Genomic DNA, 18,024 nt, shown 5'->3' on the forward strand with positions numbered 1-18,024 from the left:
TTTCTGTTACCACTTTAGCAGAGCCTGCTGGCCTGCCCACATCACACCCAAACACAACCAAACCACCACGGAGCCAGAAACAGCTCAGAAATGAAAGCCCAGCTTTCAACCACTGCTCAACATGCAATGAATTGTCTTGGTTTAGAACCTGCTTCATCCACAGACTTGTCTTTGCTAGAAGCAGCAAAAGTCCCCATGCAAACAAACCCCATAGACCAAGAAAACCTACTTTTAGCACTCTGACTCCAGGAAAAGCGAGCCTTGTTTCATACCATCACTAACACCAGAAATGTCACACAACTGTCACTACATCAGCAACCAGAGAATGAGGTTCTAGCAAGTTTCGCCAGGGAATTTAGAAACAAAGGCCACACTCAATGAAGGAAAGTTTTATTTGACATGGAATGCCCACAGCCTAAGATTAAAGTATTTTAAAAAAATAGCTGCAAAGAAAAAAGGAAGAGGCAAAACAAGAGATTTGTACACCTTTAGGAAATCAAGCAAAAATAGGCACGAGTTTACATTCATTAGTTTCAGATACAGCAAAGGAATGTTCTACTGAAGAGGGATGACATCCTGCTTTCCCGCCTCCTTATATGAGACAGCACAAGTCCTGCTCTTCAAAGCCATTTTAGTCCTGTAGATAACAAGGCAGATTTTTCCTCTTATTTATTAATGTATTTGTGCTTTAAGGATCATAAGGACCCTCCTAGAGCCATTTGGTGCAGTCTCTACATACACGCTAAAGTACTGAGGATGTACTTTAACCACTGGTGAACCTTGTTACAACCCCCACATAAAAAACAAAAAAAAAATCATGCATATCTGAAGGTCTGTTGAAGCATCAGAAACTACTGAAGGATTTTATTTCATAGCTGCAAAGCCACTTCAAATCCCCAGTGATAAAATCGTGCAAGTGTCAGCCCAGCATGATTTAACTCCTTGAGAATAAGGGTTCATTATAAAAAAGGTAAATGCTTATCTCTAGAGATTCTACCTGAATGCCTATCTCATCTGCTACTAATACTGAAGAATTGCCTTTGCTAAACAGAATATGCTGGGGAGAAGAAGATTTCCTTGTGATCTCTTACAAAGCCGGGGACAGGAGGTCATCACCTTTGACTCTATCCTGCAAACCTGAGTATGTGGTTGCCAGTTGGGCCAAGCCCTGCTCTTGCTGGGATCAGTGGAAGCAGCCCAAGTCTCTGCTCAGGGTTGCATCCAAAGGAGCTGAAGGCAGCAGGTCACTGATCACCACCCCTCAGGTCAGGGAGAGCCTCTTCCATAGGAACAGCTCCTCTGACCGCACTGATCTCAACAGTATCCTTCAGGAGGCTGCAAACACCTTTCTTCTCAGGCTACACAGGGATTAGGAAGGGAGAAAGAGCAGCAATGAAATAGCAGGGACAGGGCAGGGCATGCAGAGTTTAACATCCTCCCATCCTCCCCTGTAAAGAGAAAATCAGTTTGTCTCTGCAGACATACACTCAAGAAGCTGCAGAGGTTCTCAGGGAAGACTCCTCTTTACCTTCGCTGGGAGGGCAGGGTACCCTATTTGCAATAAGAGCTAAGGAAAAGCATAAAGCTGTAAAAAAAAAACCTTTCTTCCATTTAATTGATTGGGAATTTACAATTTCTTAGCTTAAAAAGCCGCAGTGCAAGTTAGTGTTGCTTCATGGGACGCTGTTTCACTGCCATTTTCCCACCACAGTGTGAAAAGACCAAAGTCCACAGCCACTGTTGTTCTCTGCACACAACATGCTGCCTCATGCACTGAGGCCAAAAGACACTCAAAGTAGCAAATAAATACACATAAAACAACTCTAAAAATGAGAAATTAACAGCATTGATTCTTTAGAATTACAATCTGTGTTATTACATTAACCTTCACATTTTAGCATCTTTTTAACCATTATACAAAGCTGCTGAAGTTACTCGTTCTTCTAAACCAGCCACATAAGAACACAAAGTACTATAAACTCCCCCCCCCCAAGTAACTTGCTTTTATAATATAACACATTTTTGAATCACATTTACACAGAGCAGGTGTGTCATGCTAATACAACATCCACTGTTCCTTCTCTCACATCATGCTGCCAGTAGCAAAACACCTCAGAGACCTCTCCTAGATTCAATTGCTGCCTCTTAAAGCCTCCTCATAATAGCTTATTTCATGCAGCCTCACTTGGGTCAGCTGCTCCTCACCTCTGCCTCAGCACTGTCTTGTTTACAGCATTAATTTGGTCTTCAGGATAAGCCACATCAGGCTGGTGCGCTTATAAAGCAACAGATGTTATGTACTCTACACTTACCCTCTTGCAAGCATCTCAGAAGCATTTATCTACTCTTTTGACATCCTCCTGTTTAATTTTTCCCTGCTTACTTCCTTCCTGCTTTTACCAGCAGAATACACATTAGATATCCTAGAAGGAAAAAAGAAGACATTTGTGTTCTCCAAGCCCATGCACTGACTTTCCACTCACATGGAATCTCCAGATTCTTACATTTTCTGGTCCCCCTTACAAAGAATGGCTAGATAACACTTATGCCTTTTACCTAGAACAGACAGAAGGGATAACTAATCAGGTCTGGAGAACAAACAGTGAAGCCCATGTTTTTGTGAAAGTCCTCATTTTCTTCTCCCTGAATACCTCCTTGTTCTGAGGCTGGGACTTGGAGCTGTCTGTGGATTAAACCAGGAGAAAGCAGAGGCTGGACCTTCGACCTTCATCCACAGTACTGCATTCAGAGAGAACTCAGTCAATCACCACAAACCTCACACAAGCCAGGACTCTGCAAGTCCAGCATGCAACACTAGTGCTATCCTATGCTAGCATCCAACTCAGCACATGTCCCAGAGCAGCCAGGTTTCAGGTGCTGGCTATGCAGGCAGGATCACATCATTTGAGAAGAGCCTGTCTCAGCATTACAAGGGCACACATACACATGCATCTGATCTATACCCAAAACCATGCTATGTTTCTTAGGACTGACAGACTATCATGAGTCATTTCCTCTCCACCAGCTTGATCCCAGCTCTCCAGCTGCCTGCACACATAACCCCTTTTGTACATCACATCCACCATCTACACCTCTTACTACGTTGTGCATGAAGGAATAAGCAGCACAGTACATCAATTCCCTCTGCTTGTGTACACCCCACACCTCCTACCTAGGAAAACCTGCTAATGGCTCATACTGAAATGCAGCAAGGCACTTTGACAGACATTAAAGACTTTGTGCATGCACAGGCAGGATGCAAATCCACCCCTTTCTCACAATATCTTGCCTTAGGGGCAAACATAGACCTCAGCAATCTCCTAAGGGTGGATGACCATGGCACAGAGCCTGTCATCTGGCCTGAAAACAGCAGCAACATCGAGGGAACAGACCAACTTCCTTAGAACTTCAGACTGGTTACAGAAGTCTGCATTTTACTTCAGCGCTTTACAGAAGTATTTCTTCCTCCTCGGGAAAGAAACCTTTGCTAGTCACATTGCATGTATTAAAACACCTAAAGGTAAAAATCAGCAGTAATGTCTGTAGCAACACAGCAGAGAAGAACAATAATTAAAACCCCAAAGCAAACAAAGCCTCTTCGAGAAGCTAATGGTCAAGTGCAGAATTTACCAATGATGTTCCTGCTCCCACACACAACCGTAAACATCAGGGGTTACCTCCCAGAGAACACACAGGTGAATGGGTGCGTGTATGTTGTCCCTAGCCAAGGGAATTGTGCAAAAACCTGGGCCCAGGCATGGTTCATATGACACATTAAAAATAACAAGAACAGAATGGTGGAACAAAACAAGAAATTCAAACCATAAGCTGGCAAGTGGTCCTGGATCCATCCCAGCAAACACTACCGGCTACACAAAGCAGAAGGTCCCACCAGGTTGCTGCGTGTGAAGTCTCGCTGCCACCACAGCACATTGCAGGTAGTTTTATCCATCTCTGGAAGGAGAAAGGTCCTTGTACAAAACTGTTTTCCTCCCCTGACAGATCAGATGAGCTCCTTCAGCGGCTCATTTTCACCAGGAAGCATGCCGTTCATCTCCGGGGAAGTCTCAGTGCCCAGATATCCCAAGAGGATCTCACTGCGCCGCCGTGAGAGCTGCAGAATGTCTTCTGCCAGCGACTGCACTGTTGTGTATCTCACGTTGTCCAAATCAAACATGTCCTTTAGGTATTGTACTATCTGGTGCTGCAAAGGCAAAGGAAGGTTTACAGTAATGAGATCTCCCCCCACCTGCCAACACAAGCTCTGGGGCACCCAGCATAAGAAGAGCATGGACCTGTTAGACCAAGTCCAGAGGAGGCCATGAAGATGCTCAGAGGTCTGCAGCCCCTCTCCTATAGAGAACAGGCTGAGAGAGCTGGGGTCGTTCAGCCTGGAGAACAGAAGGCTCGGGGAGACCTTAAAGCAGTCTTCCAATACCTAAACAGTGCCTACAAGAAATCTGGAGAGGAACTTTTTGACAGTTTTGAAGAGGTAGGACAAGGGGGAATGGCTTTAAGATGAAAGAAAGGAGCTTTAGATTAGGTATTAGGAAGAAGCTCTTCCCTGTGAGGGTGCTGAGGCGCTGGCACAGGGTGCCCAGAGAAGCTGTGGCTGCCCAATCCCTGGCAGTGTTCAAGGCCAGGCTGGACGGGGCTTGGAGCAAGCTGCTCTAGTGGAAGGTGTCCCTGCCTGTGGCAGGGGTTGGAACTGGATCAGCTTTAAAGGTCCTTTCCAATTAAAACCAATCTGTGATTCTATAACCTCACATTTTTGCTACCAGTTATGGTAAATTGTGCTGTGGGATTCTTACCAATCCAAATTCAGTGATCTGCATCTCAAAAAAAGTGATTTTGAGAAGGCTTTTGTACAGAGCCAAGTTTCTCTAATGCCAAATCAGTCACCATAAGCACACATCTGCAGCCTTAAGACAGGAGACAGCAGGAGTCCCACAACAAAATTAGGTACAAAAAAGCCACCTTACCTTGAAGAAACTGCAGACTTCAGATAGCTGCTGCTTGGGCCCCAGAAAACCAAAGGCTAGAACAGGACTGACATGCTCCGATACGGAGTAGAAATGAGAGATAAAACCATCTGGTACCTGTCACAAGGAAAGGAAGAATTCTTCATGCTCAGAATTAGCAGCTTATTCCATACCAGCTACCAAATTCCCTGCCAGAAAGCACCACGCTGCAATAACTGAAGAGCTACTTAAGAACATCTCTTCCTGCAGGATTACATTTATCTTTCAGATCCCTTGAACAATGACTAGAACTTTCTGTCTTCATGTTGCTAAACTACTATTACAGGAGGAAAACAAACAGAAGAAAATCTGGACCAAGCCAGGAAAGGGCATGCAAATATCCAAGACAGAGCTACTGCATGGTAGCAGCAATACAACTCTCAACGCTCTCATTTCAGTTTGTACCATCTCATCAGGCAAACCTCCTTGTACCAGCTGGCTGTGGGATAGGAGTTGAAAACTTGCCAGAGGCCACAGACCCTGTGGCAGAACTGAGGTTGTGAAGTTGCAGCTTCCTGTTCTACAGGTCCATGAACTCATCTGCTGTGAAACTTCAGAAAGCCACAGATTTAAGGGAAATGCATCAAGTAATAGCTACTCAGCAATCAGTGCTGAGAAGCAGAGAAGTGCAGGAGCCATTCATTCCAGCACCTTGTTGCTTGGAGCCTGTGACCATTCCTATGGTACTGTGAGCAGGGAGAGGGAATACCAGACACGAAATGTTGTCTTTTGAATCCTCACATTAAGAAAAAAGGGAGAATGAGCTCTGGCTGATTCAGTAAAATACTGGTATGGCAATACTGGAGCAAGAACAGCAGGACCCCAGCGCTCTAAAGCATCACAGAGAATGTGAGTCAGTCTTACATCACTGCAGTTTTGTATTTTGTCAAGAGTTGGGTGCTTGCAGCTTCAAATACATTAGATTTTTTCCTTTTTAGTTTTACTTACCATCAGAAGCCTCCTTTTTGCTTTCAGAACTGACCAGCAGGCAGTTGCTAGAGCCTATGATTAACCGAGAGAGACCATCTCAACCAAGCAGATTTAACCACTCCAGATCCCTTCCAGAAAAGCCAAAGTATGACCTGATCTGGTTACCAAGCACCCCCCAGCATGCAGACTGGAAGCAGACAGCTGTTGAAAGGTGCCTCCCAACCACTCTATGAAACTAATCAGTCTTAAATACCCAGCTAGGGGCCAGGACTAGCGGAAAGCACTGCCACTGGAGCCACAGGAGCTCCACAGAATGAATGGCCAAGTGCACAAAACCACACATGTTTTTCCCTACATTCTGAGCTTCTCATTTTCATTCATGAGAACACGCACTGTCATCATTTAGCATCACTGATAAAGGCCATTAGAGAAGTAAATCTGTTGGAGCTTTCAAAACAGGGAAAGCTTTCCTGTAAACAATTTACCTGTACCAGAAGATTGTTGTTTAGAGCTTCAGGAAAGGCTGCTATTTCTAAAGAGAGAATTCAGCTCAGCCAGGACAGATGAGGTTCTACTCTTTCCCAGCCTTGGCCCTGTAATCTCACACTCAGCACAAGTTTAACTCCCCATTTACTCACTGTCTCCTTGAAGCTGTCGGAGAGCCAGCGGTTGCGCAGCACAGCCAGCACGGAGGAGGGCGGGTTCTCCAGATCCTCAAAAGCATCCATGAGGATAAAGTCCAGCACAACATCAAAGAAACTCATGCACACCACCTGTCAGAGAGCAGAACAGTCTGTAAAGGGAACAGGCTTAAAGAAAAGAAATGGACTTTACTCTTTTGGTTTGAAGTAACAAAATGCAATGAGCCGAAGTACACAATGTAATAGTATTTCAGCAGCAGTACTTTCACTCCTGAGCTGCTCGTACACATCCATTATCTTCCAACTCCTCTGCAAGTTGGTAGAGATAATCTTTTACCAACCCCTCTTCCCTCCAGCTCCAGCTGAGTGGTTGGCCAGGTCTCTTGCTTCAGTGCATAATGCAGCATTTCCTCGTAGCTTTCCAGAAAAGCTTTGGGATTCTGGGAGAGCAGAGAAACAAAACACTTCAGAAGGTACAACAGCTATGCAGGCACCGAAGTTTGTCTACTCTGAGCTTACACCAACATAAATGCATGTGACTTCATAAAGCTTTTAGCCAAAACACTCTTCATGCAGAAAGAGATCATTTATTGCTAGGAGGTGTTGATAGCCCCAGGCTCAGCTGTGCCTCAAAGCACCTACACACCTACATTGCTCCACTTTCTAGTAGCTAAAGACCTGTCACCCATATGCAAACTGAGCCACTAAGGGACTAATGCTATTCAAGCAACAATCTCCCTATTCAGGGGGTGACCAAGTGACTAAGCCAGCGATCTGAACTGCTACATCACTGAGGCAAAGGTTTTACTATCTCTTCCCTTTCCACTATCACTTGAGATGCTGCCATTGTGTGTGTAGGATGCACACACCGTATCCTCCCCAGTGAGGCACAGCATCAAACTCTGGATAGGAGATGCACAGAACAGCTCTTTCCAAAGAACTTGGTTAAACAAGATTAAAAGCACAGGTATTTATCACTAGTCACCAGCACACAGATCCAAGTTTTCTTTTTCCAACACACTGTTCAAACTCTGGTTGGGATGGAGGAACAAGTGTCTCCGTGCTCACAACACAGCTTAGTCGTTATACAAACTTCTTACCTTCTCAGCTTTTGTCATCAGTCCTATCACCATTTGTTTCCCAACCTCCCAAAAAAACAATTGATTGCTTTCATCCTCCAGCAGCTCCTGCAAAGGGAACATAAAAAGTTTCCTGTGAGCACATGCACCTACATGAATTCTGAGCTGGGATCAAGAAAGGACAAGACACGAAGCAGTGAATGCTGCAGACACCGTATCATCAACCTTTAATAAGCTGGAGTGTAGAAAAAAACCCCTGCTGTCTCCAGGAAGTGAGTTAAAAAATCAGGCTGAAAGACTGGAAGAGGCAAAAAGGGAAGCACAGGGGCCACAGCCTGACAGTGGGGCCAGGGTGCAAAAGTTGCTCTTCAGGCTCTAGGCATACATTACCAGGAAAAGGATTGTGGTAAGGAGACAGAAACCATCCTCCCCCACCTCAGAGGTTTGACTGCAGCCCAGTGAAAATCTCTTAAGTGAGAGCACCAGCTTCTGGGCAGCTCTGAAATTCCTAAATCTTTGATTCCCAGAACTAAATCAGCACCAGCAGCTACATAACCACTGCTCTCCAAATCAAATTGCTCAGGATGGGATTGCTTAATTCTCTTGCAGAATTAAGCAAGGGAAGCTTAGGTTGCTGCTTTGATTTGCTTTAGAGAGGCAAAGCCTTCAGCCCTGTGCTGGTGGAGGAGACCACACTGCTGATAACAGCATGCTGCAGGAACCCAGGAGCCATTCTCACCTGGAAGGCCTGCCTGACACAGTGCAGCTTTGCTAGGAAATCCTGGTCACTGTAGCAGCCAAGGAGCTCCGTCCTAGAGGAAAAGGGGAAGGACCACATAAATTCCAGCTCTCCTGATGTCTGTGTTCATATCAACTACAGTCCCCAGAACAAAAAGTAAACCCCCAGTCTGTGCCTAGGAGAAAGTAACAACATTCCCTTTGTACAGCTCCCTGGGGGACCAGAGCACCTCTGCAAAGGCAGTTACAGCACAGGACTCTGCCTACCAGCCTCCCACAACAGTCCCATCTCCCATTGCTAATTTCCTGGGACAATTACCCTTTCTGAACCTGTGTCCTAAAATCTGGGGCTACTTCCCTGGGAAGTCTGAACGAGCAGGAAGGATGCTGAGTTTCTGACCACACAGGGTTAGTCTGGTTAAAGGGCTGCTCAGAGGCAAATGATGTATTCACACTACTCAAAGGAGCCTCGACAAAAACACCCACAACTCCAGCTGTGTTCACCTCAGTGTCCGGCACGCAACTTTCCCTTCTTTCACTAACTGCAAAGCTTCTTCATATGCTGCTACTGGCTTAGAGAGGTGGAACGGCATTTCCTCAAAGTGGAGAGAGTCAAAGAGCTGTAGAGGTGGCAAGAGACACAGGAAGAACAAAATGATCTCATTAACGTTTGCACATACTCAGAGACCGCACACACGCGCGATGTGCCTTCCTCAGCCAGCAAGCTTGCATCACTGCCAATTATTTCATGCAGAGATACTTCTTTTCCCACCAGTTTCAAAGCTGTCCCAGCTCTGACAGCTCAATATCCCCTAAAATTTAGGTAACCAAGCCACATTACATTACATTTACAGTACTTCCCTGACTTACGGCAGGCTTTCTACAATAGATAGGAACATGACATGGAAATGCCAATTGGAAAGGGCTGCACCACGTCCCTGAGTAAAAAAGGCTTTTTCTAACATCCATCAAGAACCTCCCAGCTTGGGGCTGCTGCTCCATGTTTTACTATTTTCCTCTACCAAGAGGTGTTTGGCTCCTTCGTGGCTCGCCTCCAAGTAGCTGGGCTGTGACACAGCTGAAACTTAAGTCACCTCTGCTGCAGAGAAGAAGGAGTCCTCCGAGGTTGAGCTGTCTTCATCATCTGTCCGTAGCCGCAGTGACCCATCCGTCAATGGAAGCATTAAAGTCTTTTCTGAAGGAAAGGAAGAAGCTGCATGTGTTGGAGGTTATGAATTATCATTCCTCTTAGCTCCTGTGCTGTCCCTCTCCCCCACCCCACAAAGAGCCCTTTGTCCAGCTTACATTGCCTAGCTTACAGAAAAGCCATACATCCAGATGGAAACTGCCCCTTCCACGCATTTCCAACTCAGCTCCCATACCCAGGTCCAGCAGCATGCTGTCTGATGGAAGTGAAGACCCAAACTCTTCCTGGAGGTGGTAGGCTCGGTGCAAGAGGGACTCCAGCTTCTCGGCAAATTCCCTTTTCTGGGACTCCTCCTTGAACACACATAAAAGCCACCCTTAGTTAGCCAGGGCAGAGACGAACAGACAGCACAGACATGGGAGGAAGTTTTCAGGAAAATGAAATGCAGTTTGCAGATTAAATGATTGAAAAAACAAAGAAAGAAACAAGAGAGAGGACTCCTTAATCCTACAGCGCAGCTAATAACGCAAGCTGAGGGAAGCTTCTACACAGCCTATTCAAACCATCTGGCTTTTTAGCTTTGCAATTCTATTATCCTGTTAAAAAAAGGAAGAAAGAACTTAAGAACTTTAACCTGCCATCCAGAATAACAGGCATTTTAACGGGTTATGTATCACTGAGCTCCCATGATTTGTGATTTTAGCCTAATTTCAAGAGGGAATTGCGCCAGAAAAGCTGTGTTGAATACAAGAGAGGATCTAGGACTGGACAACTGACTAAGAGTCCTTGGATTAAGATGCTGGGCATAAGCAAACTTGGCTGTAAGCAGCACAGGAGGATAATGAAGAAAAAGGAGAAAAATAAGACTTGCCTTCATGGCCCTGTGTCTGCATGAGTATCGCACCCAGATGACAGAAGCATTAATAAGAAATGAAATCTATAACAAGCATGAAATCTATTTTGATAATGAACCAACTGGTTTTAAATCAGCTTTAGAAATACTATATAGGACTCTTCAAAGAGAGACAATAACAAGAGAATCCAGATTTGACTTAGGTAAATATTATCCAGGACAAAAGACAAATATCTTGCATGCTTCCTACACCAGGAACTCTTTTTGCCAGTGAGAACTCCTGGAGAGTTGGGAGTTTAACTCCTTTCACAGTCCTGAGCTACAGCTGCTCTTTTGAGCCTCATGGTTGTCACTAAGCCATTCTAGTTTGGATCTCCTCTTATCAGAGGTCTTCCCTGCATAGAAGGTGCTGTCCTAAAATACTGGGGTTCATAGCTGTAGCTGAACAAGTTACACATCTCTCTACCCCTCCTGCTTACTTAACTCCTTCTGAGTTCCCACTTTGCCTTACTCATGCAGCCAGCTGGCCTCTTATTCTCCACCCAGCTCCCTAGCAAGTGATAGCTACCATCATGATCTCCGCTTTCAAATGCATTCAGAAGTCGCAGACACAACACTGTCACACAAAAGCTATTCCCTCCTCTCGGATGCTGTATAGTTGCAGCCTTTCCTACCGCAGCCTCTGCTGCTGGAGGACTTGCCTGACAGTGACTGACACCATGCTGGAGGGTGGGTAGAAAAGCTGGGGAATGAGGGGGCGAGACTTATTAAAAAGACATTAAAAACACCCACTCCCGTTGCATAAAGAAGCTGCAGCTACAGACAGGTCTTAAACAGAGTCTGGCCCAGCTCTGCCCTTAATTTGCTCTTCTTTAGCCTCCTACTAACTTACTGCTTCCAGCACAGAGGCTGCCATTCAGCATGCTGCCCAGCAAGGGAATAGTGGAGACCTACCTCTGAGATGTTCTCAGATATGCTCTCTTGCTGTTTCTTGCTGTCCCAGGGCACGGGAGTGCTGGTACTAACACTGTCCCTCTGCCTGATGGTCAGTGCCTGTTCCCACTTCTGCAGGGCCTCCTCAAACAGCTCCATGCCTGGCAATGCAACCAAAAACAAGCTATATGAGCCTCAGGTCCTCTGAGGCCAAAGCAATACAGCATGAGTGTTTGCTCATTCAGACAATACAGTGAAGAGGGAAGTTCTCCCCAGCTGATAAGAAAGAATAAATGTATTCTATTTCTTTCCCTTTTAACTGCTAATCCAAATTAAACCATATTTAAGAACATCCCCAAACTGGTTAAAACATCAGCCATGTTACTTTTAAAGTACTGTTCTCTGCACAAGGCGATCCTGTTGCTCAAGAACAGTATTTTGGAAGTAAATTATTCCCTGAGAAAAGAGAAACATTTCTTTAGGAGAAGACGGGATTTTTGTACCTAACAAGTGATGGAGTTTAAGCTCAGAATAGGATAGAGCTTCCCATTAGAGAGCTGCTGATGCTCTGTGTCAATTTGCACGCTCTTTTTGAATGACAGTGATAAACATCCCTCCCCAGGGTAATGCTACCCTTGTGCCTGTTTACCTTGAATGTAGAGGCTTTCTGCACTGGAATCACCAATGGCTCCAGCATCTCCCATTGCCTGGGCCTCCCACATCCCTGCTGATGCTGGTATTGGACTTGAGGAATTGACTGCTACCATCTGCAGGAAGGGAGCAGAGAGCAGCAAACACCTTTTGAATTCTCTCCAGGGGTAGCTATGTTCAGACCACACAAACATCACCACCAGTGAGTCACTCCCTTCCCTGAGTTTGTCCTTGTGCTCCCCTGTACCAGTTCTCCCTGCCCTGGGAAGGGGAAGGTATCAAGGGCTACCAGCCCCTTCCTGCTTGGGTTCACACTACGCTGTCAGCTGTGACAGCCCCACCATGCTGAGAGTGGAGGCAAGGTGAGAACACTGGAAGTGGGAGGGAAGAGACCACAGTCCAAACAACAGAACAGACTACCAGCAGAAATACAGCTGAGAGCTTTGGCCAGGGGGATCCTCATTCTTCTCTTTGTAACCAAAGCTTCTCCTGGGACAGCCAAGCACTAAGAGCTACACAGCAAACTGTCACCTTTCTCCAGTTTCATACTAGCTCATAAATGGCTTTTAAAGTCCCACCCAATAAAGTGCTGGGCTCAGACACCATCAATGGCCAGTGTTTTCATATGGCTCAGAAAAAGGTGTCCAAATGTGAGTCTGATCATAGAAAAAACCCTACCGTAATAATCTGACCAATGACTTCTTGCCCTGCCTCTGCTGGTTGATCTCTGGAGTGTTAATAAATCACCTCGAGACCCAGAACTGCAAATCATCAGTTCACTGCTGCTGACTTACTTATTAGATGGCAAAGAAGAACCCCAGGAAGCAGACCAGAGAAGAGACAGAAACTGCAGCTGTGCGAAGGATGAGCTGTTTCTCCATCAACTAACATGAAAGCAATGAGTACAGTGTCACAGACACTCAGCTCCCACACAATGGAGGGTATATGGGAACAGATCCCTCTCTGTGGATATCCCCACCCATGCACCAGCAGCAAAAAAGGTATTTAGGTAGCTTTTTATCTAAAGAGACACTGGCTTCAAGGATACAAATCCTGGACGGCATCTGTGGGAAGGGAGAAGCCACAGGGGAATTAAATGGATGTGAGAGTCCCCAAAGGGAGAGGGAGGCCAGAGCTGGACACAGCTTGGTGCTTACTGACACGTCCCATCATGTCCCAGTTATTCCATGAGAATTCCAGCACACACTCATCGCTGGGCCGACACTGCCGCCTGCTGGAGACACACTGTGCCCAGCACAGAGTTTGGCAGCTTTCTGCTGCTTCAACTGTAGAGAACAAGCTAAAACCCAGCGATGCCTGGGGGTGCTGGTGGCCAGAGCTCCCTTCCAGGGGGTGATTTTCCCCTCTCCTTACCACAGCATTGCTGACCAGCCACCGAGCCCAGGCAGGTGATGCCAAGGGGGTGGTTTGCAATAAGTCACAGTGCACGAAGCTGCAGAGGTTCACTTGGGCTGCCCGATGCTCTAACAGCAGCACACAAGGCTTTGGGCAATGGAGATAGATATAAAACAGGTCTTAAAGCCACAAATGCTCCCCAGCAATTCTGTGTCTAGTCTCTCAAGAGGTGGATATAAGCAGTGATGGCTTCTGCTGCCTGGCTATGCCTGAATTACCTGTATTTATAGGCTGCTTTTGGCTTTGGAGGAGGTAGAACGACTGGGCTGTGCTCAACCTGCACTGTTTCCTGAACAGAGCTATCAGATTTTGGCAGTTACCTTGGTTTTAACAACCAAGCAACCTGTGAGCAGCCCCAGCACAGGAGGGGAAAATGCTGTTCCAATTTCATGCAGGCAACCCCAGACAATCGCTGCAAGGTTAATATCAGAACTCACCCTACAATTAGGCTGTAACCTGTCCTGCTCCAAGAGCCTTAGCGTTATCCTTGGGCCAGCACAAGCCCAAGGACTTGGTGCCCTTGTTACAGGTAGGTGAACTCACATCTCCCATCTTACCGAGGTGAGGCTGTGGGAAGAACTGGAATGTTTGCTGGGCTCAATGGAGGAAATCCCGCTGAGTGTGTCATTGCTCTTGCTGCCAGGACTCTGCACTCTCTTGCTGGAGTATCCTGCAAGGAAAGGTCACATAAAACCAGGATTTTAAGGTTCAGTTCACTGCAGCTGTGAAGAGGGAGGGGAACATTGCCCTGGGAAGTGTGATTGTGAATGGGCAAAGCAGCATCCAGTACCTAGAAATAAGTCACGGATCTCCTGCATGCTCTATTTTGCCCTGAGACACTAATAAAGCTGATATCAGTGGGGATCCACGGCTGAGGAATTAATGTTTATTCACCACTCATGGACAGCAGGAGGCAAGTGGGAAGCATCAAGAAGGAACTCCTCCAGCTTCCCCCAGGCCAGGCAGAGCACAGATGGCCCTCCTTTGGTTATTATTAAAACTGTTTAGGGATTTTCATGTTTCACAAAACAAATACTTAAAAAGTGCTTTGCTGAGGACTTGGGTCAGTCTTACCCCCCCCAAAATCAATACAATCAGGTGCAGGAGCTGCCTCAGAGCTGGATGAACACTCACAACTCCCCAGCCTACCCCAGGCCAACTTCCCCTCTACCATCCCAACCTCACCAACGTGTCTGCACGAGGGACCCCTGGGTCAGGCCTCATGTTGGCATCACCAAGATCAATACATAACCAGGTCACTGTGTACCCTGGGCTGTTACTGTCAGGGGCACATAGCATAACAGGTCCACGGTCTTCCTGTAGGAAGGGGGACGGAAACTGCAAACCTTGGTGAAAACCTCAGTGCCACTTTTGTCTTGCTTCTTTCAAAGCAAGGGCTTTGAGCTCAGTGTCCCTCCCTTTCCTGCACTAACCCTATGTTCATGGCACTGTACTTCAGGCTTCCAATTACATTCTGCATTGATGGACTATACAAATGGCTTCACTTTCCTCTCTCCCATCACTCCCTGTGCACCCTCTTTTCTCCCTCACAAAAGGCTTTTGGGGGGGCATTTCCCTTTTTGCAAGGCCAACCTTTCTTAACAGAGGAGACCCTTCTCGTTGGCAAGATGGGCACCGTGATCCCACCAGGCTTAAAGCCACACTTCTCTGGAGCAATCTGCTTCTTTCGACGCCGACGCCGCTTCAGCTGATGAGCTGCAAGAGCCAACGCAACCGTCCCGAGAGCTGTAGCAAACAGCACCTTACGCAGGCCTGGAGAGAGCCGCAGCTGAGAGAAGACAGACTTTAAACACAAAAGATATGAAAGAGCAACAATGAAAAACCAATTCCACCACCCTTGGTTTATTTTTAAAGCAGTTTTAAACAGAAACACCCTTGGCATTCCCCCTCCCACCTGCAAAACACAGCCCCTGCTACACGACTAAGACTTGGAAGCGGAGAAACTGTGGAGCATCGCTTTGACAGAGCCTGGAGAACTTGGTCTCAACCTTCATTGCCAAAACACACTGCATATTTGCACACAGCCTGTAAGAGATGCAATCCAGGCTATCCAAATTCAGCTCTGAAACCCTGGTATGTAGCTCAGCTTTATGGCTCCAAGTGTTGTGTTACAACAAGTGGGAAATACATTACTCTTCTCTAAAACAGAAGTCTTTTTCTAGCACCTTTGATGACAAGAAGGGTTGAATCCATGCATTCTCCCAGGGAGGGATGAGGGAAACCCTTTTATCCCCTCTCCAAGCCCACCACCAGCAGATCTCCCACCACCCCAAATTCTCCATGCAATTCTTACCAACCCTCAAACCACCCAGGTCCCCCAGCATCACCCTGTCATGCCTCTGTCCCTCACAACTATCACAAAGAAAACCCAAGGAATGAGACAGAAAAACCTTTCCCACTATTGTACCTGCCCAAACGTGGTGTAAACAAACACAGGGATCTCTGCCACAGTCATGGCCAGGGCCTGGATGATGGACATTCCCTCTGTCCTTCTAAATGCCATGTCTGCACAAGGATGCTGGCACCTCCAGGAGCCAGCAAGGGGAAGGGTACTTGTTGTGGATGCTGCGTGAGCTGCTCACAAAGAAATCCAACGTTCCTCTGACACCTGGCTCAGAGTCCTGGGTTCAGCCTTCATCCAGCAATGCTCCTCCTGCAGGAAGAGGGGAAAATCAGGTGAATGAAGGGAACACACAGCCTGCACCTCACAGAATCATAGAATAGTTAGGGGTGGAAAGGATCTTAAGATCATCCAGTTCCAACCCCCCTGCCATGGGCAGGGACACCTCACACTAAACCATATCACCCAAGACTCTGTCCAACCTGGTCTTGAACACTGCCAGGGATGGAGCATTCACAACCTCCCTGGGCAACCCATTCCAGTGCCTCACCACCCTAACAGGAAAGAATTTCCTCCTTATATCCAACCTAAACTTCCCCTGTTTAAGTTTTAACCCGTTACCCCTTGTCCTATCACTACAGTCCCTAATGAAGAGTCCCTCCCCAGCATCCCTATAGGCCCCCTTCAGATACTGGAAGGCTGCTATGAGGTCTCCACGCAGCTTCTCTTCTCCAGGCTGAACAGCCCCAACTTCCTCAGCCTGTCTTCATACAGGAGGTGCTCCAGTCCCCTGATCATTCTCGTGGCCTCCTCTGGACTTGTTCCAACAGTTCCATGTCCTTTTTATGTTGAGGACACCTGTACTGCACACAAGGCTCCAGGTGTGCTCCTTGTACTGTAATTCACAAACCACACTGTAACAGCAGTGCCACTAAAGCCAAGCAGATCCAAAGCATCTTCTCACCACCAGCAGTAGCAGCAGCAATTGCTTTGCTTACCCTACCAACCACGGGGGCAGGTCCCTACTGCTCTATAGCAGCAGCAGCCTCAGACTTGACAGCTGCCAGAGGTTTCTACATGCACCAGAACTGGTAGCATGTGGTTGGAGGGATTTTGTTCACAGCACCATTATAAGAGAATACATATAAATAGATTACAAATAACCACGGGTCTGTTTTCATTGTCAAAAATCTGCTTTTGCAGTTTTCTGTGCACCATGGACCCGCTCAACAGCCACCACCAAAGGTGTTTCCCCAGAGGTTTCAACACCGAGTTTACTCAGTGCAGCTGGGGAAGAGGCACATGCTTCACATCAATGACAGAGCAACAGAAACTGAAACCTCATCTTTTAAACACAAACCCTTTGGCCCCACTCTCTGTCAGGCCACACTGCTCTTACCTCATTTGCAGCCACACCGGGCTCTGGTATCCATCCTCCTGCACCCACAGGCTAAACCCACCCGTAGTGTTCCAGCTGCATGAGGACCCCCTGCTCCTGCCTGCCCTCACCTCACTGCCCGCAGGCAGGTCCCCCATCTGGGAGACGCTAGGAAATGGTCTCAAGGTGGCAGGGGCCGCGGCCCACACGAGTGATGCGTTCTCCTCACAAGGTTAAACGCAACGCTTTGGCCAGCGCAGAGATGAAGGCAGCGAGGTGCAGGCGGCTCGGGTACAGGCACACCCCGGGGGGGTTGTTACGCCTGCATGGGGAGCAAGGACCCGAGGAAACGCCTCTGCCTGGGGCACCCCTCGCAGCTCTCCGCACCAGGGGCTCTCATGCCGGGGCACTGTGGGAGTGTTGAACCCACCGGCGAGGCGAGCCGGGCCATACGAACCGGAGTTCCCTGGCCCTATGCACCCCGGGGCGTCCCGCACATGTGCGGCCCGCGGGTTCCCGTACCCTCTGCACCTCAGTGCGCCCCCAGGCCCGACTCCCACTCTCGGGGTCCCCGTCTCCGTTTCTCCCACCACCCCCCCCCTTCCCCAGAGATGGTGCTGCCCTATGGGCCCCAGCGAGCGAGCGCGGCCGGCACCACTCACCGTGGCGGGGGGGAGAGGCGCGCAGCCCCGCTCGGCGCCCTCTCCCCGCGCTGCGCGCCATGGCCGCGGAAGGGCAGCGTCTCCTTCCCCCGCTCCGCAGCCTACCCTGGGAGGGGGCAGCACCGCCCACCGGCGCCCCTCCAGCCAATAAGAGCGGCGAACTGCCTGCCGGCTCGCCAATCAGAACGCATCCCAGGGACTAGCTCGAGGATG

General features: G+C 47.8%; 1 protein-coding gene across 3 annotated transcripts; it reads right to left on the reverse strand.

The window, feature by feature from the left end:
* Positions 1-377: 377 nt before the first annotated feature.
* Positions 378-17,943, reverse strand: MIGA2 (mitoguardin 2). Of its 3 annotated transcripts, none has more exons than XM_062641233.1 (16): positions 17,812-17,943; positions 15,838-16,083; positions 15,003-15,198; positions 13,967-14,079; positions 11,992-12,109; positions 11,364-11,503; positions 9,792-9,909; positions 9,504-9,604; positions 8,914-9,029; positions 8,411-8,483; positions 7,693-7,779; positions 6,934-7,032; positions 6,590-6,724; positions 5,970-6,023; positions 4,983-5,099; positions 378-4,204 (listed from the first exon to the last, which is right to left on the reverse strand). In XM_062641233.1, the coding sequence occupies exons 2-16, from the start codon at positions 15,931-15,933 to the stop codon at positions 4,004-4,006; spliced, it is 1,764 nt and encodes a 587-aa protein (XP_062497217.1). In that variant the 5' UTR covers positions 15,934-16,083; positions 17,812-17,943; the 3' UTR covers positions 378-4,003. The 3 variants fall into 3 exon arrangements, with proteins under 3 accessions (XP_062497217.1, XP_062497215.1, XP_062497216.1); XM_062641231.1 differs by having other exon boundaries at positions 15,003-15,213; XM_062641232.1 differs by having other exon boundaries at positions 15,003-15,213; positions 15,838-16,080; positions 17,812-17,909.
* Positions 17,944-18,024: the final 81 nt, after the last annotated feature.

Source organism: Pezoporus occidentalis, unplaced genomic scaffold (assembly GCF_034315485.1).
Source record: "Pezoporus occidentalis ecotype Australia unplaced genomic scaffold, CSIRO_AGI_Poc_V1 ctg68, whole genome shotgun sequence".
Classification (NCBI taxonomy): domain Eukaryota; kingdom Metazoa; phylum Chordata; class Aves; order Psittaciformes; family Psittacidae; genus Pezoporus; species Pezoporus occidentalis.